The following is a 25,365-nucleotide window of genomic DNA, read 5'->3' on the forward strand; positions in this document are numbered from 1 at the left end:
CTTCAGAAGCAGAGGGGCTTTTAGCCAACAGAAATTTTACCTTAAAAAAATCTGTGTACTCCCTCCCGATATCACTTTATACAACATCAAACACTTGGAGAACTGATGTGTGAACATATATTTTCTTTTAATGAAGGCCAAACCTCTTCTACCAACAGTAAACAATTTTTTTAAAAAAATTCATTTCAAGTGGTGCCTTTTAAAAAATGGAAGCAAATAATATTGTGACATCCAAAATAACATATTTGTATTATGAGGCATGTTCCTAATTACAGAATTAAGCCTACAATAATCTGATTCTAAATGTTATATAGAATTTTAATGTAATCATTATTTGCAATATTGTTTAAAAAACTTGCAATTTTTAAAATATACCATATTAGTCTTTGCGAGTGTTGTAGGCTTTGGAGTTATTCCCACACTCCTGGTTATTATATAGGGTGTCCCAAAATTCACACAAGATTTGCAATTTGCAATTGAATTGAATTGCAAATCTTGCGTGAATTTTGGGACACCCTATACAACTGTTAGCTCATGGCTATTCTGAACTTTACCTCATCCCCAGCCTTATACAGTTGCATAAGATGGTTCTAGTACTTCATTAAGCAAATCAAGGTCAAACTAAGATATGATCTGATGTTCTCTAGAGATGTTCTGAGGCGAGGTGAACAATGATGAGCCTTAGCCCACCCAGAGTATTGAATGTGACAGAAGATAAATCTATACCTCAGGAAGTGCTCTCCTGACAACCTAAGAACTCATCCCTCCATCCTGTGGGAGTGGCTGATAAGTCTGTAGGGCAGCAAGTTTATCTGCTGAGTTCTTTAATTAGGCAATTGTGTGTTTTCCCTGAAAATTTACTGAATACTTAACTAAAAGAATGATTACCTCAGCTGTACTAACCTTCTAGTTTGTACCTAAAGATCTTTATGGTTCTGGGGAAAGAACAGAGCAATGGCTACCAACACCACAAATCAGCACAAGAATAAACTACATGTCTTGTAGCAAAAGCTTATCTAATATGGGGGAGGGGGTCAATTGGGGAAAAAGGAGACATATGTAAAACTTTAGACAATAAAAAAAGCTTATCTAATAGAAATGGGCAGTAGATGATGCAAGGCTACAAGCAAAGCATATGTTCTTCTCTATAAAAACAAAAAGCAAAGCACCAAAAGGATCATAATTGAAATATTAGTGACCTTGAAAACAGGAAAGATGCCTTTGAAATCTCCCTTTTGGTAATCTTAAGTCATGTGATACACAATGCACATTTACCAACTAATAAGCAAGTGTACATTATGTATCAGGCTCTGTGCTAAACTTCTTACTGATGTTATATTTCACTTAATCTTTATAACCCTAAGACAGGCACTTTTAAATGTCACTTTACAAATCAAAAAGTGAGGTTAGGAGGCTACAGACAGTAACTGAAGTTTGAGAAGTGGTAGAACTAGGATTTAAATTTGGAACTCCAGGAGTAAAAAAAAACTTCGTTAAGAATCACGATACAGCCCTGACCAGTGTGACTCAGTTGGTTGAGTATTGTTCTATGCACCAAAAGGTCACCGGTTCAAACCCTGATTAATTTTGTATTTGTGCATTTGACTTATTTGTACTGTGATCCACAGAAAATTTTAGGCTATTAAGGGAAAGATCTGTTTTGTCTTCTAAGTCCCTCAAGTAGTAGTAAGTTTTTTATGTAGTAGGTACCCCAAAGTTGACTGAGTCAACTCAGTAAAGCTGACAGGATGAAGTCATGTGTTTTATTCCCAATTCACTTTGACACTCTGAATGAGAAAATGTATTCCAAAATATATATTGTACGGTTCTATTAAGCTGTCAATATAATTTTGTTAAAATGCTTTAGACAGATTATAAAAAATACATAAATTTAAATTCAAAGCTACGTACTTTCAAAATCAACTTTTCAAGGAAATGAAATTTGACATTTTCTTGCACTTATATTGAAGTGAACTTATCATTGCTACTCTGCAAATAGCCAGTAAAATTAATTTTGAAAAGGTGAAAGTAAATCTGCTGTCCTTATCAATCTTGAAAAAAAAATGTGCTGATATTGCTTCTGGTAGCTTATAATCACAGATGCACATAATTTAAGGACATCCTGTGTGGTAACTGTGCAGTGACATTGCCATCTAGTGGTCCTTTTGTGCTGCAGGTGATGTTCCTCTGGTCTCCTGGGCAATGCTGAAGGGACTTGAATACCATCAGATATGTATACTTAAGCACCCATCTTCAAGTCTCACTGTATTATAGTCTTTGAGGGAGGAACCATGTCTCACGTATTTTCTTTCTTGACTAAACTCAATAAACATCTGTTAATGTTGAAGTGAAATATGGTATGTTTTGGACCCATCCAGATAAGACTATTAGAAAGAATATTTTTACTCTTCCTTTTACCTTCCCCATGCTCCCCATACCCCTAACTCTTCTTCTTCTTTAAAAAAATTTTTTTACATTTTTATAAAATTTTATTTTATTGTTTAAGTTATTACAAATAGTAGTACATATGTCTCCTTTTTTCCCCCTCCCCATACCCCTAACTCTTCTACTTCTACTCAGGCCTGCATAAAAACTGGCAACTGTAAAAGCTGTAGTGGGATTATTTGAAGTTTCTGTTCCCATGACATTACCAATTTAATAGCAGAAAATACAATTATGCATTACTGACTTATCCTTAATACTAGAGAATAAAAAAAAGATGGCAGTGAATTCTTTCAGTGGTTTAAATATAATGCAATCAAGTTAAGCAGCATTTCAGAAAGATAAACATCATTAAAATTATGATTCTAATATCCACACTTTACTGAAAGCGTATTTTCTGTGCATTGCTTCATGTGGTCCATATAAATCTAATTTTAATAGTAAGAAAAACTGATAATGGTGAAAGAGGGAAGGAAATATGGCTTGCCTAAGGTTGTTTCCTCTAGTGAGTGTTAAAGCTATAATCTGAAAGCAAGCAATCTACCTATTTTTGGTAGAGAACCAAAAAAACAACAGAAACTACATTTAGATTTAAAAAAAATACCCAAATATTGCTATTCAAAATTATTCTGAAAAATAGATTTTAGCAAATGTACCTTATTTGGAAAATTGTATTACCATAATTATTCTTTAGAAAACATGTATTGAACGAGTCAAATTTATACCGGAAAGAGAGTCTGTTTATTTATTTATCTACGTTGGTCCAAATAAGACTAAAGGTGGCTTAGAAAGGGGTCACAGTAAATTCTTGAAAAATATTTAAGATCTTAAATATATTACTCTCCCCAAAAGCTAGCTGCTTCCAAGCTTGACTTAATATTTTGCATATTTTCTCTCCGTTGCTTGGTGAATATATTTGCTTCTCCTTTCTGCAATCGACGTCTGACAGCTGATTTTTGCTGTTTTGTCAACTGACGTTTCACCTTCTGTTTCACCAATTCCTGGAAAGATTTCAATAAGTATCACTGATGATTAACCATTTTGATAGAAAGTAAACATTCAGTAAAAGTGCTAATATTTTTCAAATTTCTGTTAAAAGCATGTATTTTTAAAATTCCAAATACTAACAGTATTATACAAATCAGCAATAAAAACCAAAACTGTTATGAAATAAATTACATTCCTAACAAAAATACATATTATAGTAGTCACAATTCTTTGAAAAAAATTACTATAGTGCCACCTAGTGTCCATCAGGAAAACTTAAAGAAAGAAAAAAAAAACCCCTCAAACCAAAATAATCAAAACTAAGAAGATAAAAACTACTTGTTCCTCTGCTTTCTAGAGGCATGTCTTTGCGGCAGAAAATTATGTTTGAAAGCATTCACTACTGGTAAAAATATATCAAAAATAGTTCCTTCATAACTTCCGGTATTGAAATGACCCAGTGGTTCTCAACCTTCTGGCCCTTTAAATACAGTTCCTCATGTTGTGATCCAACCATAAAATTATTTTTGTTGCTACTTCATAACTGTAATGTTGCTACTGTTATGAATCGTAATGTAAATATCTGACATGCAGGATGGTCTTAGGGGACCCCCGTGAAAGGGTCGTTCGACAGCCAAAGGGGTCACGACCCACAGGTTGAGAACCGCTGAAATGACCTGATGGCAGCAGTTACGCGTGGAAAAGTCTACATACAGTTTTTGGGAGATGCTGAATGCTTTCTCATAGTGAATGACCATAAATTCAAATGATTTCTTATTACTTAGGACACAGGCTGCCAATGACTGCCAAGTCCCCCTTGATTTAAATTTCTATGATCTTATCCTTCAAATTCAAGCTAACTTACATGCTGCCTTTTTTCCTGAAAGCTTTGATCATTCCTATATTACTAAATTTGTACTTGTTATAATTTTATACTATTAACATGTGAGGCCCAAATGCTGAAACTGTCTTGTACATCATGTAACCTTCACATGCAATCTGACTATAGTAGTGACCTAATAAACACTTGTAAACGCTGAGTGAATGGTTACCGGAGGAATTGTTGAACAGCTTAAAACACTGCCCACAGAAGTAACACTCAGAGTTCTTGTTCTATATCGATTAATATCTTCCATATTTTCTTCATCTCTAAAATTAAAACAGCACAATTCAACTAGTTAATTTTTATAGTTAACTATAAATTAATTATAAATATACTAGAATGCCCGTGCACAAAAATTTGTGCACTGGCAGGGAACGGGGGTCCCTCAGCCCAACCTGTGCCCTCTCACGGATCACGCTGCCACTCGCCCCGCCCGCCCCACCCACCCCGCCCAAGACACAGCAGGCCCGGATCTCGCAGATCTCGCCCTGGGGCGGCGCAGCAGATCTGCCTGCAGTATGCAAATTAGCCGCCATCTTTGTTGGTGGTTAATTTGCATATCTCGCTGATTAGCCAAAGTATGGTCAATTTCAATCTTTGTCTATTATTAGATTAGATTAATTAATTAATTTATATCATTAATTTATATCATTCCATACATGATGATAAAACTTAAAGACATAAAATTCCTCAGAAATACCATTATATTTAACATTTCTGTGAAGGTAAAACTACCCACAACTCAGGCAAATATATTAACAATTTCCATTTTTCAGCATTCTGATAGTCACTACCAAAATCTCAAAATGGTAGACTATTTTGGCCATCAAAATTTATTATCACTTAGTCACAATTTATGTTTTTTCCCCTTTCCTTTCACTTAACTGTACACAAATATGACTCTTACAATCTAAATCCTTGGAATAGTTCCTTGCCATCTTCCCAAACAAAAGCAGATGGAAGAGACAGTGCTCTACATTGCTCTGCTAAGGTAGAAAAACTGCAATGATGCCAGTAGAAACTGTCTAATTTGTTTTATGCATTGTTCAAAGTTTTAATGTATAAGAAACTCAGATGATATTAATTCTTAACAGCCAATATTTTTCAGAAACACCTGTTATACTTTTATTTTGAATAAAAATTTTGCCCAACATGTGTTTAGAGAGTAAGAACAAATTATTCTGTGCTTAGAAGACTATTTAAGCTATGTAGATTTTCTTCTATTACTCCAAATCCTGGACCCCTGCAGCCTTAATATTAAGTTTTACATGTTTATTATGAAAGGGGTAATAATCATAAGTCTCAATATACAGTTATATAGAAAAAAAACAATATTCTTTATTTTGCTTCATAACGAGACTAACAATAAAGGCAGCCTTAGAATGTAAGCCAGAACATGTATTGAGAAATGCCTAATAAATGTACTAATTTAATTTTAATTGTCATATTACTATTTTGAAATAAATAAAACTATATTTCATTAAACTAGTTATTTGATTCTGGATAAACTATCCCAAATCTAAAAATTAAATTTTAGATCATTCGCTAATCTATGCTGAGACTGATTAATATTTGCAAGGAAAAAAGTTCTCGAAAGAAAAAGAACATAATAACGTTATAACATTGTTTTACATGAACAAATAAGAACAGAATAAGGTTCAAAATACCAGAGGAAATTCACTGTATTTCATTATGAAGAGAGCAAATATTAGATATATAACTATGAAAATACTAGAGGCTTGGTGCACGAATTTGTGCACGGATGGGGTCCCTAGGCCTGGCTGGCTATTGGAGCCAATCAGGGCCTGCTGGCCGGGGGGAGGAACCACAGGAGGTTGGCTAGCTGTGAGAGGTTCGCTGTGGGAGCACACTGACTACCAGGGGGCAGTTCCTGCATTGAGCATCTGCTGCCTGGTGGTCAGTGTGCATCATAGTGACTTGTCGACAAGTCCTAATGGTCGCTTAGGATTTTATATATATACTAGAGGCCTGTTGCACAAAAAGATTCGTGCAATAGGCCTTCCCTTCCCCTGGCTGCCGGCACCGGTTTTCCTCTGGCACCCGGGACCCAGGCCTTCGCTCCGGCCGGAGCTGCCTTCAAGCCTTCGCTCCGCCGCTTCACGCCTATGCATGCAAATTAACTGCCATCTTTGTTGGCGGTTAATTTGCATATCTCGCTGATTAGCCAATGGGAGGCGTAGCGAAGGTACGGTCAATTACCATGCTTGTCTATTATTAGATAGAATAGATTCAAATAACTTATCCATTTAAAACATGATCAACTGAATGAGATCTGTATTAATTCTTTGAAAGTAATCAGTTTGTATAGACTGCTTAAAATTGAATCAATATGCTGTCTAGCATCAGGTCGATTGTAGAGGCTAATTGGAATTTTAACAAAAGGGTTATCTGCTTTCATTTTACACATAAAAGCCAGCTCAGAATACAATTCTGCAACGTTATTTGAAAAAATACTCAGTTACCAGAATCGAAGAAAGTACAGGTCTCCAGATTAAAGTAAAAAAAAATCAATCAACAGAAATCTATACCTGAAAGGGCTGAATTCTTTGTTTAATGATGACAAGGCGATCAGATGAGGGCATTCATCTTCATACTCTTCAGAGCCCGTGGGGCTTCCTCCATGACCTCTCTTGCCATCTTGCCTGGTATCATTTTCAGTGCTGTTTTTCTCCGCTGAAAAATGAGTTACAGAATTGTTTTCAACAACCTGCCCTTTTATTTCTTCTAAAGCTTGATTGAATTCAGTCATGTCAAAATTGTGTGCATCAGCACTTTCCTCTGACACATCGTCTTCCTTTATTTGTTCAAGGTCTCCAGACAATCTGCCACAGCAGTCAACTGATTCATTGACAGAGTTTCGTTCACTTTGATTTTCTGATCTATAAACCTTTGCTTTTTCTGATACCTCTTCATCAGAAAATGAAAATTCAGATCCTTCCTCTGTTTCAATATCATCTGGACCTACTGGATGAAGGAGTTCATCGTCTGCCTGCATTTCCTTTGTGTAGCCGCTGGCAGAAACCTCTACATCAAGAGAGTCCTCCCTCCTACGAAAAGAAATGTCAAGCATTCAGAGAGAGATTAAAATCTACTTGATATGGATAAATATTTATTACTCTGAAAAAAATTGTAATTCTTAAGTGAGTTTATTTATGTATTTTAAATATTTTCCTTTGCCCTAAATGTAATACTTAAGTTACTTAAGTATACAAATATAAAAAATATATGCTGGCTGTTATTTACAAATAAAATATGACTGTGAAAAGTAATAGATATTAATAGAAAGATCAAAGAAACTTGTTGGTTTTTACTGATTTAATAAACTAACTTTCAACAGGGACTAAAGATTTCTTCTTTTAAGTTATGTCAACCACCCCAAGCTAGAAAACAGTATTTTAACCAAGAGTGTAAAATAAATGAGAAAATTTGGCTTTCAGAACGTATTTATAATTAGGTTCCATGAATCAATTACAGATGGCTCCAGTTCTGAGTAAAGGAAAAACACAAATTCTGATAAACACTTGGCTTGATTCCTTACAAATGGATTATTCACATAACATTCCTACAATGAATAAACGTTCTTGAATTTATAAGCAACTAGGTGTGTTCTTTCCCCAAATTCAGTAATATTGTCTTGATGGATAAAAACCAGGTATTTTCTAGATTTTAAGTTTCATTTATATACCACACAGTTGATACTCAACAATGGTTACAATATGTCAAAGCTCACTCACTATCTTAACATCTTTTAGATGAGACTATTAACTTTTAAAACTAAATAAATCAGGTATTTAACAGAGTTCTAGTTTTAAGCAATGCAAAGTACAAACCTGATATCACTAAAGGTCGGATAAAGCTCACTTTCATAGCTGAAACGTTTCATGAAGAAATCTCTAATGCATTTAACATCTCTGTCAAAATACCTGCAAAATAAAGAATCAATTTTTATACAGGTTTTCATTTTTCTTTATTAGTCAATGACAATATCCTTAGTATTTGTTGTTGTTATGACACTTCTACTCCTTACCATGAAAAAGGATGTTACTTAAAAGAAAAAAGGAAAAAAAATCTTTGAAAGTTTCAAGTACTAAAAGTAAAAGCAGAGGAACTAAGAAGAAATATAAGCTGTTAAAGGCATATAGCATTATGGTTAGAAAACTCAAGATTTTCCCATAATGCAACATGAGGTTTTCCTATAAAAAAAAAAGACTACGGGCCTGTAATTTGGGAGCAGCGGGTATCCTCTGCAGGGGTGGGGAAGGAACGTCCAGTCTGAGGGCCATACAAGGCTCACAAAATCATTTGGTCTGGCCCTGCCAAGGCATTAGGGGTGAGTTAATTAAATGTTTGACCGAATATGGCAAGTTAATTTTTAAGTTGATATTTTGTGCTTAACAGAACTTCTCCCAATTAGTTGCCCATAAAAATTAAAATTAAATCACAATGTATTCAAGAATAATGCAGCCTTAACTTGGAATGTCATAATCTGTTATATTTCTGTCTCTAATTCTGTGGGTTCCTAGATGTTCCTTTACTGTGTGACTATGCTGCACCACTTTAATAAAATGGTAATTTGTCATTATCCAAAGATATATTAACCACCCAAGTGGTTAATATATTAGTATTGTTTTGTTGGGAATACTCTTTAAGTTTATTTTTAAATGACCTTTCTCTAGAGTAAGTGTAGATATTTTCTAATAAAAATCAGGAGGAAGAAGAGCTTCACTGAACACAAACTGGTTTAAGCTCAAACTTTGCTCATATTACGTAAGTGATAACAGTTATCTCTGGGGAAAAGGAGAAGCTTCTCACATTATAACTTGGAAGGAGAGGAGAAAAAAATACCCTTAATTGAATTATGCTCCACTGCATTAAGGAATACAAATAAAGAAAAATATTGTCAAATTTCACAATTTGGCTGGTTTAAATGGTTAAGCAATGTGAGGAATGAAATTACCATGGTATACAAAGTGGTTCTGCCCTGTGTCAGGGATGAGGTTTTATGGGAATTATTTTCTAATAATAAAACAAAAGCTAAAAATGACATGAGAGATATTATTGGTTTGGCAACTGAGTCCAGTCCAAATCCATAACTTTTATTAAGGCCATCATGATTATTAAGTTATGCTTGGTGAAGCCCTCTTGGAAGCAACCATAGAGAAGAGGGGAAAGGCAGAGAAGATGGGGTTCCTTCCATGTCCCTACTTTTGTTTGTTTTAAAAACTGGGCTTCCACCTAAATGTTGGTTTGAATAAAGGGTTCATTTGACTTTTGAAAGTCTGTCAGATTATAAGAGTAATTCAAATTGTTTTAATGGTTTATAAAGGCAGGCAGTTTCTTCAGATGTTTAATACACAACTTAAGCTAATGAGCAGGTTTTAAAAACTGGATAAAAGTGCATTCCCCTTTAAAATAATGAGGAATAAGATTCTTTCAGGGGAAATATCTTAGTAGTTTGATATCATTTAATATTAAAGAACCCAGAATTTTAGACCACTGACATCAGCCACTTCCAAATAGTTATTGACCCAAATGACAGTATTACAAAGTTGGAAATTATGAATAAAAAATGATTGCATCACAGATAAGCACACCCACATTCACAATCAATTTCAGTATATACCATTCAGCATTGGGATGAGAAGTTGAAACCATTTGTGGAAAATCAATCATGGTGATGTGGTCATCTTTATCCAAAATGAGATTGAATTCATTAAAATCTCCATGAATCAATCCATGATTTGCAAGTTTAACAATTAGTTCCATGGCTTCATCATATACTGATGCAGGATCTTCAACATGGTGTATCTGACATCTGAAAATATTTTAAGTATAAAATAAGTTATTTGTACTCATTTATGATTTTAATGAAAGTGTGCGTATACATTATTTCCATTTGTCTCCCTAGAAGTTTTCTTTTCATTACCATCAGCATTTAGACACAACAGCGTCCATCTATTACTAAAAAAAAATAAGCCACACCCTGCATCGATTCTGTATTGTCTTTTCATTGTCACATCCTTTCTTTGATCTCCTTTACAGCCAAACTCCTCTACATGTGCTTTCCCCCAACTCTAACAAACCATTTCTTTATCCACCTTGATCCAATAAAATAGTCCTTGTCAAGACTACCAATGACTTCTATGTTGCTACATCCAATGGTCAATTTTCAGTCTTCATCCTTTTTGGTTTTCCTGTTAACTTCTTCCCCCTCCTTGAAACACTGGCTTCATTTGACTCCTGGTATTCCAACTCTTGGGGTTGTCCTATGTCCTCTTTCTACACTAATCATTTCTTCTTAGTCTTTTCTGCTAATTCTTTTTTCCCCCCTGACCTTTAAATTTTGGAGTTCCTCAAAGGTTAATCCTAGAGCCTCTTATTTTACCTTATTTCTTACTTAAAATCACTCCTGGTGATCTCATTCAGGCTCATGGCATTAAACATCATATATACTCACTTCAATCTAGATTTCTCCTCTGAACTATTATGTATCTCAAACTTACTATATCCCAAACTGTAACTTTGATTCTGCCCCATCCTCTAACTTCACACTGTTCTTTAGGTTTTCCAGCTCATCTATAAATGTCAGCTTTATCTCAATTACATCATCATTCAGGTCCAAAACCCAGTTATTACCTTTGACTTGCACCTTCCTTCATATCAATATCCAATCCTAAATAAGTCATGTTGGCTCTTCCTGGAAAACATCTCCAAAATCTGACCACTTTTCGTCACCTTGACATCTATAACTGATCTAAACTACCTGTCTCTTGACTGGGTGATTACAATTGTCATCTTAATCTGTCCTTAATCTCCTTTCAGTCTAGTCTCAATAGAGCAGCCAGTGGTCCTATTAACACATTAGTTAGGTCATATCTATTCTCAATTCAAAACCGTCCTATGGCTTCTTATCTCAATCAAAATTAAAGTCCTTGTGCTAAATATCACTACAATGGCAATCATATTACAATATATATAAGTATCAAATCAACATACCATAATTTTTATATGTCAAATATATTTCAATAAAAAAATTAAAAGGCCTTGAAATGACCTACAAATTCTAGTGATCTGATCCCCTGCTGTCTTTAGGATATTATCACTTACAATTTCTCCTTTACTCATTCAGTTCCAGCCACAATGACATCATCCTCACTGTTCCCTAAAATTCTGGGAATACCCCCACCCCATGGATTATGCACTTGCTGTCCCCTCTGGCTGGAATCTTCTTAGGTATCTTCATGGTTTCCCCTCATTTTATTCAGGATTCTTATCAGTGAGACTTCCCCTGACCACCCCATGTAAAACAGCGGCCTCCTTTACCCATCTCAGTCCTTCTTGTTCCCTTACCCTGCTTTATTTTTACCCATAGCATTTACTACCATCTGATATATATATATATATATATATGGAGCAAAAGTAGGTTTACAGTTGTGAGTACCCAAAACAGTTTATTCTTTTTCTTTCAATGTTTTTTTTTTTTTAAATTGATTTTAGAAAGAGGAAAGGAGAGGGAGAGAGAAACATAGGTCAGCTGCCTCTTGCATGCCCCCTATTGGGGATGGAGCTCGAAACCTGAGCATGTGCACTGACTGGAAATTGAATCTAAGACTCCTTAGTGCATGGGATGATGCTCAACCAACTGAGCCACACCAGCCAGGGCACAGAGTTTAGTCTTGTATTATTATTTATTATTTATTTTCCATATGGACAACTGTAAACCTATTTTGCCCCACCCTATATTTTCTTATTTAGCTATTTACTACATAGTCTCCTTCCATCAGAATGTAAGCTCTGCGAGGGCAGAGATTTGGTTTACTGCTGACCCTGGAATAGTGCTTGGCACGTACTAGATTGTTAATAAATATTTGTTGAATGAATCATAGAGATAACAAAATACATAGTTAATGAAACTGCATTTTCAATTTACCTCTGAGTCTACTGCTAATATGTTAATTTCTAACCTCCCAGAAATAATATTCCATTTAGTTTTAAAAAGATTTTACTTTTAAAAACTGAACCTTACATTTGTTATGACCCACGGTTTTAATAATAATAATATATACTTACAGAGGATAGCCATTTATGAGTTCCATGACCACTGCATGGCGATTATAATCAATTGGCTTTGGAACTGGAAATTTCCTCTCATACAATGCCTAAAACATAGCAAACAGTATAAACTAATGGAGAGGTCATTAATTTTTAAGGAACAATGAAAGAAATATACCTGCTCACAACCAGAAAAAAAATCCAAGCCTTTACAAAATTACATGATTATTTGTATATGACTTATTCACAGCACAGAATGAGCTGTACATAAAAAAAAATTAAGCCAGTTTACTTAATTCACATTTTCACCAAACACTCATTTACTGAACACTTACTAAATATTTTACACTGTGCTAGGATTACAAAAGTGAGTGTGAAAAAAATCTCTGCCTTTAGGATATATCCTGTACACGTTCGTTTTCTGCCATTTATTGGAACACGCTTAAAAAAAATCAAATAAAAATATATTGTGACTTAGGAAGGACTCTGTCTTGTGACACATTAGGACAGGGGTCCTCAAACTTTTTAAACAGGGGGCCAGTTCACTGTCCCTCAGACCGTTCGTTGGAGGGCCGGACTATAGTTTAAAAAAAAACTATGAACAAATTCCTATGCACACTGCACATATCTTATTTTGAAGTAAAAAAACAAAATGGGAACAAATACAATATTTGTATTTGCATGTGGCCAGCGGGCTGTAGTTTGAGGACCCCTGCATTAGGAAATGAAATATTCCAATAGATTAGGCATTTTACTTTATAGAGCACTGACCTTTCCTTCAGACCAAATATTATATAAATCTAATATATACACATTGTAGTAGTCGGAGTCAAATGTTACTTCAGCCCTGGCTGGTGTGCTGTGATTAGAGCATCCGCCCTTGCACTGAAGGGTCGCCAGCAGTACATGGGTTGCAGGCTCGATCCCCGGCTCCAGTTGGGGCGCATGCTGGAGGCAGCCAATTGAAGTGTCTCTCTCACATCAATGTTTTTCTCTCTCTCCTCCTCCTCCCTCCCTCCGTTCTACTCTCTAAAAAAAATCAATGGAAAAACTATACTTGGATGAGGATTAACAAAACAAAGAAAGTTACTTCAGATCATCCATAGATCCATCTTTTCTCCTATGCTTAACTTTTTTTATCCTTTAATTACAAAGTCTTGTTATTACTTTTTTCAAAATGTTAGATTTATGACCTCTGCCATTTGAAATGCTACCATTTCAAAGTAGGCTTTTGTCCTTGATACCCAATTACTCCAATGGTTCTAGCTCTTGCCACCATACCCAACCTTTATTCTGTGTACCAATAGGAAACTAAGATGCTTGTGTCAAATGCTCAGTTTTTAAAATCTACAATGGCTACTTGACTTGGGGTGGTGAATACACAATATAGTGTACAGATAATGTATTGTGGAGTTGTATACCTGAAATCTATGATTTTGTTGACAATGTCACCCCAACAAATTAAAAATAAATATAAAAACCTGCAATGGCTATAAATACTGATTTTAGTCTGAACAACTTTTTCTAGTTTTCAAAAATCTCTTTAATCCACTTAACCAGTCCTACTTTTCCCAATAAGCATTCTGGAGTGAAATCAGGACAGTTACCTCAGTGACTATTACCTAGACACACAGAGCTTACACCCATATTGCTGTCTTCACCCAAAGTGGTTCCTTTGCAAAACGCACTGATTTACTGTCTTTTCTTTACCGCCAAATCATATGCATGCTTAACTTTACCCAATTCCCACTCACTTTATGAAACCTCCTTCTCTAAACACATATAATTTGATTTTTAAATTGTTCTTTGCTTTATGTGTGTTCATGTTATCTTCCAAACTTTAAGACACAGACTGCATTGGTTATTCTTTCGGTATCTAGCCCTATACCCCATCCTACCCTAGTACTTAATACAGTGACAGGCACACAGCTGATACTCAATATATACTTAAATTGGTTGCTTGGCTTAAAAAAATATTTTTTTCAAAGCAAGTGATTTTGAGCACTCCCTGGCAGCTCAATAGCATATAGTAATGTTAACTATTGTCATAGCCCAAGTACTGCAGCTTAACCCTTAAGCTATAGCTCAATTTCATCTTATTCTGTTAGGAAAATATTAATGTATTTAAGAACATGTTTAAACACAATCAAGTTTTGTTGCTGTATCTTCATATATACACCTTGAGAATATACTTAATATAGTTTTGGGAAATTACGTAATGATTCCTACCAAAATGCCTACTTACTTATTGGCCAACGCAGGATATTAAACCATTAGTATAAGATAAGAAATATATAACATGTATGGTATCAGTATCATTTATATTGTGTTGAGAATTCTCCCTCATGATCACTAAACATTAAAGCACATGAATTAAAACAACCTACTAACACCAAACTGAAACTTCCAGGAAATAGTGGTCATCCATTGGACGACTTTTAGTAATTTAATTTTTTTAAAAATGAAGATGTTATAGCAAATAAATCCCACTGAGTAATAAAAAAATGTAATGTTATTTTCTGTTTAATTTAAATATTATTGAAGATATGTTATCAAATAAAGATAGACATACGTACAATTTAAATAAACATTCACACATACACCTTGTGAGACTATCACATCATAAATGTATTTTACCTTACTCTATCTTAATATTGTCGATTATATGTTGCCTTTATACATTTATAACAATTGAAACCCTCACCTAGAAAAACACCTAGGAAATCACCAGAAAAACAGCAGAAACGAATCAGTAAGAGTTAAAAGTGACTGTAAGGATTGGGACTGCAGGTAGGGAGCTAGATTTAGGGGCAGCAGACTGATGCTTGTCACTACAGCGTTTCAGCTTCAGGTATTGTTTGGTTAAAAAATGAACAATTATTTAAAAAATACCTTCATATAGGCAAATTCTTTCATGGCAGAGAGACGAGATAAATAAAGCCAAGACATGTTATGCCTGTGTTTATGGTAATCACGCTTGTTTTTCAGATTTCGAAAGGAGGTTCTTCCCAGTCTGTGAAGCTTTAATGCAAATTGCTGGCCGTCTTCATTTGCAACAATATAAATATCTAAAGCCAAGATTTAAAAAAAAACACCACATTATTATACTTTTATGCTAATAAGTTGAAACAATTCAAATTTTCTAACTTTGTCTGATTTTATATGTATCAAATTTTATCTTTCCTAAATACCAGAAATACTTACCAGCCAGCAAATTTTTCTTTATTTAATTACAATCCAAAATGATATGATGACATGTATTTAATATCTACTACAAACAAACAAACAAACAAACAAACAGGGATGCAATGTGTCAAAGGATATCATTTCTAAAGGAGATCAATGCTCAACTCAATTTAGTGGGAAAACATCTAATTGTTCTTTAGTGTCCTATATATACAAAAAGTGACTTAATAATAATATTTTCCTGTTCAAAAATAAGTTCATTTCTACAATTGCTTCAATGAATAATATTCAGTTGTCAGAATATAATCCCATAATTAGATGGAGCAGATCTTTCCTTAAGTATTCCAACTGTCAAGACAAGTTATTTATAATATTAAAATGCAGAATATGTCCTAATTATTAATGGGAAACTTTATTACTGTATGTATCAAGAAATAGCCTCTTTCTTACATTGGTGGGATTATAAACTGGTGCAAACATTTTGGAGAAAAATTTGGTAATATCACACTTTTAAAGAGTACATAACTTTTAAGAACGTGTTTAACAACTAGGACTGGTAAAATCAATTATGGATTGACTGTATCACCCAGCAACTCTAAGAAAGACAAATCTGCTGATGTGAAATATCAGGGATGCATCAAATGGAAAACGATCAAGGTGCAGAATAGCAAGTACTGTTTGCTTTTACCTGAGATTAAAAAGATTATGTGACTGTGTACACATGTATGCTTAATACATTACAGATTTGTATTTATACAAATTTTTAGAATATTTCAAGAAGGATATGCAGGCTATCAATAAACAATGATAGCCAGAACCGGTTTGGCTCAGTGGATAGAGCGTTGGCCTGCGGACTGAAAGGTCCCAGGTTCGATTCCGGTCAAGGGCATGTACCTGGGTTGTGGGCACATCCCCAGTGGGAGGTGTGCAGGAGGCAGCTGATCGATGTTTCTCTCTCATCGATGTTTCTAACTCTCTATCTCTCTCCCTTCCTCTCTGTAAAAATTCAATAAAAAAATATTAAAAAAAAAAAATAAACAATGATAGCTTTGAGAAGTAATAACAGGAGATCAAGACCTGGGTTAGGGACGAGATTTCCTTTTTATTGTACTCTCTTTTATACTATTTATCACTTTTAAGAACAATGAAGTTCTTAAAAAAAAAGGCCATTATTTTTTAAATTGAAAAATACTGGACATAAATTAAGAGAAAGTGTAGCTCAAAAGATATTTCATTTTCTCGTTTTATATACTGTATACACACATACACACACTGCTGTATTTAGCACTCGTTACTTACTAAATATATATCATAATCTGCATATTAATACAGAAGACATACAAACCATCTGAAGTATATAGCAACCTCTTTTGGAGTAGGCTTCCTAATAATTCTTTTTCTCTCAACTTTAATTTTCCTTCCTCAATTCAGATAACTATATAAGATAAACTGTATTGGATAAAAAAACAGTGTATAAGAAAATCATTCCCTGTTCTTCATTTCTACCTGTCTTCCACATAGAAAATACATAAGCATTTGTTCAATGCTATTTTAGAATGCTTTTCTGTGTTCTATACATACCCAACTTTGCCTTAATGATCATATTGCTGTGAAGAAAGTTTGTGGTTTTTAGATATTCAGTCTTCCAGTACTTCCTTATGTTATATATTTTAGCTATTGCAAACATCCAATTTAACAGATTAATATTTGCCAAATATTTCAATTATTAGAGGAAAACTAATTCTTGGTATACTTAATTTTCAATGATACTTATGACAAAGTAATGATCCACTATACTCAGGGTAATGAAAATGCATTCAATAGTACTGTTAGCACTTACCTGATTCTTTGCCAACACCCATCTGGTTTCCAACAGACTCAACTACCTGTCTAGAAGAAAGTGTTTTCAAAGCTAGGTAGTCATAGCCTGCGTTTGTCAACCGATAGCCCTGGACAGCTAGAGAAAAGCAAATGAGAAAGACCATATTTTAGTTACATTGTACCACTAAGTCACATCAGTTCAAGTCATGAGAATTTAAACATGGGAAATCTTAGCTGGAAAAGATTAGCTATCCAGTTTTACAAGTTTAGCATTTCTTCCTATAATATGTGTTTCTTCTCTAGAGTTGTGTTACTCAAAGTGTGACCACAGACTGACACCAGTCTATGTTACTAGTCTGTGACAAGATACAGAAACTGAAATGAAGTGGTTAAACAATTTTATATCAATTTGACCAAATTATTTTATGTCTTCAACTCTAATAAGGAATTTGTACCTACATTTTATCAGTTTCATTTTTCTAGTAATGACTTTTTTATTGTTATTTTATGAAAGTATAGATCCACGATAGGCTGAAAAATAGAAACTTATCCGTCACCACAAATAGTGTAAGAAGTAATGTTCTACAAAATCTTGTGGCAGAGTGTATTTTCCAAAGATGGCAGTGTCAATATCTATATCCTGCTTGCTCTTATGTGACTGGAATTGCTAATCCTCTGCCAGGAGGTACAGACTATTTTTCCACCCTCTTGGATGTGGGTGGGCCCTCTGATTGCTCTAACCAATAGACCACAGAAGTATACTGTGGAAGTTCTGGTTTGGCAACTTCCACTTCCTGTGTCCTGGAAGGCTTGCTCTGGTGGAAGCCAGTTACAATGAAAAATCACAAATGGTGCCTCAAATACTTACTTTTGGTTCGCTCCCAAGCTATGAGTTTATGTTTCACTAATTCTCTTAAAACTTTATTACAACCACCATGTTTAAGGCTGGCTATCGAAGCAACCAAACTGCAGGGAACTATTTCATGGTTCTTCATGCCCATTTCAACCTGAAATTAAAGGAATTATTATGTAAACATAATCAACACAGAGCTGCTATCAAACTTTGCTAAGAAATTAACTTCTCCTTCAAACTTCTCTGACCATGCAGTTCCCCATCCGATTCTGAGACATAATGACTATGTTCTCTGGATATATGTTAAATCACGATTTGATATATAATCACTGATATTCATATTCCATCTCTCTACTAAATGATATGTACTTCAAAAGAAAAGAATGTGAGTGCTTAACACAGTTACTGACATGTGGTAAATACTAAAATATTTGACATCCAAATATTTGTCTTTAAAAATTACAGATATTCTAGATATTTATTAAGAAAGAATTAATGAGAAAGTATCATATGTAGTATTGTAAAAGATTAAAAAATATATAAAAATACTCTCCACCCCTGGAAAATATATTATCTACCTGTGGAAATAAGAATGTGCACGTCTAATTCTATTAGAAGGTAAAAAAGGAGGTAGCTCAGGGCCGAATAACAATACTTTTAGCTGAGGGATCAGCTTCAAAAAGTAGCAGCACTTGAGACTTTGAGATACAGGATTATAGAAAAAGCAGACAAGGGAATACCAGGGAAAGACAATAAAAGATTTGGATATGGCACATAGGCAAGAAAATACAAAGCACAGGAACAGCTATTGCAGTGGTAGCGCAGATGGGATGGCATGTAGAGTTCATGAAAAGGCTGGAAAATGGTTTGGAGTAAGATATGGAAGGCCGTGGATACAGAAAAGGAGTTTTAGATTTTATACAGAGGAAAGTAGGAAACCCTTGAAGATGTTCAGGCAAGGCAGATGTATGAAACGTTATTTTAAGAACATTAATCTAGCACAGTGGTTCTCAACCTTCCTAATGCTGTGACCCTTTAATACAGTTCCTCATGTTGTGGTGACTTCCAACCATAAAATTATTTCGTTGCTACTTCATAACTGAAATTTTGCTACTGTTATGAATCGTAATGTAAATATCTGATATGCAGGATGTATTTTCATTGTTACAAATTGAACATAATTAAAGCGTAGTGATTAATCACAAAAACAATATGTAATTATATGTGTTTTCCGATGGTCTTAGGCGACCCCTGTGAAAGGGTTGTTCGACCCACAGGTTGAGAACCGCTGATCTAGCAGAACTATGCAAAGTGGTGAGAGAAAGCAAACACTGGAGGTGGTATATTGGAGAATTAAGATGACAGTCTAAGCCATAGGAAATAGAAGCCATTAACAGGGAAGAGGTAGTGGTAATAGAAGGAAAGAACTAAAGATCTTTGAAAGCAATATGGAATTGGCATTGGAAGTGGGAAAGTAAGGAGATGAATTAAAGCTGAAGTGAAGATGAAGAGCAGGTTTTAAAATTATAATGGTAATAATTATTTAATGGAGCTTGGGAAAAGAGGGGATTGACAAAAGTTGACAATGAGTTTGAGGTGTTGGAAGGTCCTTCAAATAAAGATGTTTAAGGAAAATTGGAAAAGCAGATCTATAATCAGGAATGAAGTCATAATCAGAGGGAAAAAACTGTCAATTATTTAATAAAGGTAAGAGATGAAGCCATGAAGTAGATGAGCTCATCAAGCAAGAGATAATGGCGGAAAAGGGAGCGTTGAGGGGCAGAATTTTGGGGGAAGTTTACATTGAAAGGTTAAGGGCAGCCAGTGAAAGCATGATTATCGATAGAGGATGTGCCAAGGAAGACCGTGTCAAGGAGAGGTGCCACTAATACCAATGTTGGTCAGAGACAACTGAGACTGAAATATGATATTTAATGAGGTCATTCCTTAATGAGCTTCAAAAAAGAACTTAAATATTGCAGAGACAACGTTTTAGAAGATGAATCTAGCATCCTTTTGATGCCCCAACAAAAATCTCACACTTTACACTTAACTCATCTTCCATGCTTTGTTCTATCTCTCCCAGCCTCTAACATTCTTTCTCTTGACTCCCTTAGGGGAATAAGTGAATGTGCTGAGGTAGAGAAGAAAGTGACAGTAGGGCCCGACCAGTATGGCTCAGTGGTTGAGCATTGACCTATGAACCAGGAGGCCACGGTTCGATTCCTGGTGAGGGCACATGCCTGGGTTGCAGGTTCAATCCCCAGTGTAGGGCAAGCAGGAGACAGCCGATCAATGACTCTCTCTCATAATTGATGTTTCTATCTCTCTCCCTCTCCCTTCCTCTCTGAAATCAATTAGAGAGAGAGAGAGAGAGAGAGAGAGAGAGAGAAGTGTAGTAGGTAGAGAAAGTCCAGCTGAATTGAATCTATTGGAGGAAAAAGAAAAGCGTCTTCCAAATTTCATTCTGAATTTGCATTTGAGAGTTTAGTAACAGCTCTTAAAATAAATGTATTGTTTTACTCTGCAAATGTCCAATCTATGTGTTGCTTTCTGTGCCAGAAACTAAGACCATAAAAACAGTTTTTTTCATTTCATTTCCCTGCTTGAAAACATTCAGTGGCTTCCCTACACTTAGAATATATCCCAAATTCTTTAGTAAGCCTGATTAGCCCCTCAGCCTTTCCCGTTACATCCCCAACCACTCAGCCTCTTGCCCATTACGTTCCAGCCACACTGGCCTTTCCATTCCTTAAAAACTGTTTCCGCCTCAGAGCCTTCTCACTTACTCCTGGGTTTCCTCTGCCTCCAGCTACTTCTTCAGCTCCTGCTATCCTCCCACTCTTTCCTTTACTTAGCAAGCATTCATTCAGTACCCAACGAGTCCCAGGAACTTCTTGAAAAAGTTTGGTCACAACAGTAAACAGATGAGACTCTTGCACGCGGCAGCAGGTCTTCTCCAGCTACACGACAGCGCTCGTTCTCCTGCGCCCCTAGGAAAGGCTCCTACCCCTTTATCCTGTTCACAGGACATACTGTCTGATGTTATCCTTGTTATTTACTTATTCGTTTACTTGGTGATCAGTCTCCCTTGTCTTGTCTGTGCCCCGATGAATTCCCTAATAGTGTTACTAAAAACCAGACAAATGTGTTGGTTGAATGGATCTGAAAGGAGGCCGTGAGCCTGAGTCTGTGCGTGGGGAGCTCAAGGCTATGAATTCTCAGGAGCCTTGAGCCCTTCTCTGCTGGTCGGAAGTCCGGGGTCAGAATGACTTCCCGGGCCGCGGAGATGCGTGCGGCCACCGCACCGGGAGAGCAGAAAGGAAGGACACAATTAGAAGAGGGGCCTCTGCCGTCCCTGCTTGGGAGACGATAAAGGCTTCCGAACAAAAGCTTTTGAAAAATTCTGCTCTCTGGTCTTCTCTTCCCCACTCCCAACCTGGGCCGCGTTCCAGCCCAGAGCACGCTCCGCTCCCGGGAAACTTCCGGGAACAGGACGCACGGCCTGGACGGGCAGGGGAAGGGGTGATCGGCGAGTGCCTTACCGCGGTCAGGACCCTGAAGTCATCCTGGCTCATGTACCGCAACTTGGCCACATTCACCTTCCCCATGGCGGCCCCAGGCCGGCGCCACAACCTCAGCCAAGACAACCGAGCGCGCAAGGGTCGTGGGGACTCCGCCTCTCGCGCACGCGCCTTCCTTCCTTCAGGTCCTTGCTGATAAGTAGACATGCGACTCCCACTGGCACCGGACGGTAAAACGTCTTCTGGGTCTTATGAGAACCTAGTATGGAAAAAGTAGAGTACATTTTAAAGTGTTTTTTTACATGTATATGAGTTGGCGGATTCTAAGTGTACGCTGTAATAATGACGTTTTATTTTTCATATCTGTCAGGACCAACCGCTTAAAGGACCTCTAAGCGAAACCCTAACTTAACTCTGGTGCCGTGTCACATATAGAAATTTTTTGATATTTGCAACCATAGTAAAACAAAGATTTATATTTTTGATATTTATTTTATATATTTAAATGCCATTTAACAAAGAAAAATCAACCAAAAAAATGAGTTCGCGTGTCACCCGCATGTCACAGGTTCGCCATCACTGGCATAGAGTGTTAATTTTTACCAAGTTTTATCCCCAAACAGCAAAGCGAATTCCAACAGCAGAGGAGGAAAATGAACCCGAGCGGGACGCTAGGCGATCAGGGTCCTGAAGATAAAAACGATGGCAATCACACACGCAGTCCCCGGTCTCCCGGGCCCGCTCCCGGCACGAGAAGGCGTGGTGATCGCGGATCCTCTCGCACCTGCTCGGCTCAGTCAACCCTGGGTTTCCGGACCTCCGTTTAACGGACTTCGGATTTAAGAGACACATTTCTGGTCTCTATGTCATATGAACAAATTAACACCCTGATAATTTTTATATATTTTAAACCAAAATTTGCTTATAACGAAATTAACGGGTTATTATTTTGTTATTAATCCACTGTTATTTTTTAACAATTTTTAGCGAAGAGGCCATATGTTGGAAAAAAACACTAGTAATTTCGCTGACCTAAACAAATATTACATATCGACAACTATAGTTTACATATTTAAATCCAAGCCACCTCTGGTGAACGATGTTCTGCAAATGATTAGCATGTGATCACACTGAGTGGCACGGTGATTGCCTCTGTGGTCACCTGGGGAGGCTTTCACACCTGGGCCCGAGGTGCACGTGCGCGGAGCCGCGCCCAGCACCCAGGTGACTGGTGGGTGCACGCGGTTACTAGACCCGTCCAGTGTAAATTTAAAATTACAGGAATACAGGTAGAAAACTTCTCCGTGACATTAAACTTTTCATACATAATTTTTTAAAAAAATAGATTGTTATTGATTCCAGAGAGGAAGGGAAAGGGGGAGAGATAGAAACGTAGAAACATCCTTGATGAGAGAGGATCACTGATTGGCCGCCCTCTGCACCGCCCCCCCCCTTCCCGGCCCCTCCCCGCCTGGAGATCCCGCCACAACCCGGCAGGTGCCCGACTGGGAATCCAACCGCTGAGCCGCTGCCCGTATACATACTTAATTTTAACCTCACAAAGGTGTCTGCATAAGTAGAAACAGGTAAACTAATTTGTCCATTTGAATTAGTCTGTTATATCAAGGTTTTCCTGTACCGGTTGTAAGTTGGTTCTCCAGACCCCAGAGTGCGCCTGCACCTGGTGAGGGTGGGGGGTTTAGTGTGCGGCGAGGAGGGCGGGGCTGTTGTCTTTGCTTCTCTGGAACGTTTCCAGAATTTTCTGCATTTTGGTGGCTCAGGGCCTCAGTGTGTTTTAAGGGCTTTAGGAAAGAGCAGCCCACACTGGCCCTGGTACTCCTCCCCACATCTACAAAAATGGCCATCCGAGCTGCAGTAAACAAAAAGGAAAAAGGCTGCATAGTCTACTTCTACCGTCCCATACAACAGCAACGAGGATTACAAAATGTGTATGGTAGTATTTGTGTTTCTATCCTGCTTCATGAGTTATATTTTAAAACTGTAAAGGGCAATTATTTTGGTACCCCTCAGGTGAGGTGTGGGTGCTACATGTGGTCAGGGAGGATTGTGCAGTCGGCTTCAGCTTTGATCTCATTTTCAGCCACTGGTGTTTCGCCTCTCAGGGTCCAGTCTCAGAACTCCCAATGTAAACGTTGGAATTCTGTATTTAGATCCCCGCTCCCCCCATGTGGGGTTCCACTGACCTATGTGCTGGTTTTCCTTCTCTCCAAGGCCCTACTGAGTATTTTGTAAAATGTGTACTGGAGTTAGTTGTTTTTTTTCTTTTTGGTTCTCTGATTGAATGATTTTTTTTCAACTCTGTCTTCTAATTCACTGATTCGGTCCTCAGCTTTCCCTAATCTGCTGAGTATTCCTTCCAGTACGTGTTCTTTATTTGTGCTATGTCATTCTTTCTTTCCGACTGTTCTTTTTTTCACAGTTGCTATATCTTTTCTCATGCTATGGAGCATCTTTACCATCATTATTCTGAAGTCTGTTTCAGATAAATTTCTTATCTCCATTTCATTTATCTCTTCTGGAGAATTCTCTTGTCCTTTCATTTGGGGGTTGTTCTTTGTTTCCTCATTTTGGCTGCCTGTTTGGGTTTGTGCCTATGTATTAGGACCTGCTATGCCTCTCAAAACAGGCAAAGCCTGGAAGCATCCAGAGACTGCCTCTGGCTGCAGATTGATAGGATTCCTCTTGATTGTCCCTTAGGCAACATCCACAGCTGTGGTAAGAATTTTTTTCAACAGGGTAGGGTAACTTTTTGCCTGGAGGCTAATTGTTGTTCTCAGTCTCAGAAGGGGCAAAGTGTTTTCCAGTAGGGTGGGTCAGCTGTCTTCTCCCCAGGCAATGTCACCTGTGTAGCAATTGTCTGGGTGAGAAGGGTTACCTCTGCATCCTGAGGGAATGGCCCAGCACAGGAAACCCGGTGTCTGCCTTCTGAGCTCTAATCCCAAAGCCCTGGATCCAGGCTTCTGCTCACCCAGATCCAGTCCACTCAGCTGTTCCTCTGTCAGAGAACAAGATGTGTTGCTCCACAGGGAATTTTATGCGTTGGCCCTTGAAGAGGGTGCCTGAATTTCCAGCCTTTGCTCCCTGGCAGACAGCTACCCCGTTGCTTTTCACAGCCAGATATTATGTGGGTGCCCTTCTCAGTTTTGGTGCTCTCTGTGGGAGCTTGGGAATTAGACCCCAGAGTCTTAGTGGCAACCCCCTACAGCTGAAATACCTCTCCAGAACTTCAGCTGCTGTCTGTGGGAGCCCGGCCAGCCCTTCCGCACCTCAGTCCCTCCTACCAGTCTCTATGTGGTTGCCACTTTTGGTCCTCGGTTATCAGGGTTCTTTCCAGTGAGACTTCCCTTGATTATTCAGTAAGTTTTTCTGTATTTTAGTTGTATTTCCAGTTTGGACCTGGGAGCGTGTCCGTGCAGCATCCACTTACTCCACCACCATTTTAAATCGTGTGCTGGAGTTAGAAGGAAGGCAGTTGAATCTGCTCTGCCTTTCCAACCAGAATAGTCGTACTCTGAAATCATTAATACAGGAAGCAGACCAGCCCTCTATCCCCTTTACACTACAACCTTGGTTCT

The 25,365-nt window shown here is 37.1% G+C and overlaps 1 protein-coding gene across 2 annotated transcripts; it reads right to left on the bottom strand.

Moving 5' to 3' along the window:
* Positions 1-3,160: 3,160 nt before the first annotated feature.
* On the bottom strand, positions 3,161-21,933 carry RIOK2 (RIO kinase 2). 2 transcript variants are annotated; one of them, XM_005871531.2, is made up of 10 exons: positions 21,791-21,933; positions 18,261-18,399; positions 17,412-17,528; positions 15,278-15,453; positions 12,404-12,492; positions 9,957-10,148; positions 8,164-8,256; positions 6,862-7,380; positions 4,482-4,578; positions 3,161-3,443 (listed from the first exon to the last, which is right to left on the bottom strand). In XM_005871531.2, the coding sequence occupies exons 1-10, from the start codon at positions 21,854-21,856 to the stop codon at positions 3,279-3,281; spliced, it is 1,653 nt and encodes a 550-aa protein (XP_005871593.1). In that variant the 5' UTR covers positions 21,857-21,933; the 3' UTR covers positions 3,161-3,278. The 2 variants fall into 2 exon arrangements, with proteins under 2 accessions (XP_005871593.1, XP_014399492.1); XM_014544006.1 differs by lacking the exon at positions 4,482-4,578 and having other exon boundaries at positions 3,350-3,443.
* Between the last annotated feature and the right edge of the window lie 3,432 nt (positions 21,934-25,365).

The sequence above is a fragment of the Myotis brandtii genome, unplaced genomic scaffold (assembly GCF_000412655.1).
Source record: "Myotis brandtii unplaced genomic scaffold, ASM41265v1 scaffold344, whole genome shotgun sequence".
NCBI classification, from domain to species: Eukaryota; Metazoa; Chordata; class Mammalia; order Chiroptera; family Vespertilionidae; genus Myotis; species Myotis brandtii.

Excerpts from the sequence above, each read along its gene's own strand:
- RIOK2 (XM_005871531.2), bottom strand. The coding sequence starts at position 21,856 with ATGGGGAAGGTGAATGTGGCCAAGTTGCGGTACATGAGCCAGGATGAC. Across the intron at positions 18,400-21,790 it reads ACTTCAGGGTCCTGACCGCG|GTTGAAATGGGCATGAAGAA; the intron begins GTAAGGCACTCG and ends CTTTAATTTCAG. Across the intron at positions 10,149-12,403 it reads CTCATAAATGGCTATCCTCT|ATGTCAGATACACCATGTTG; the intron begins GTAAGTATATAT and ends AAATATTTTCAG.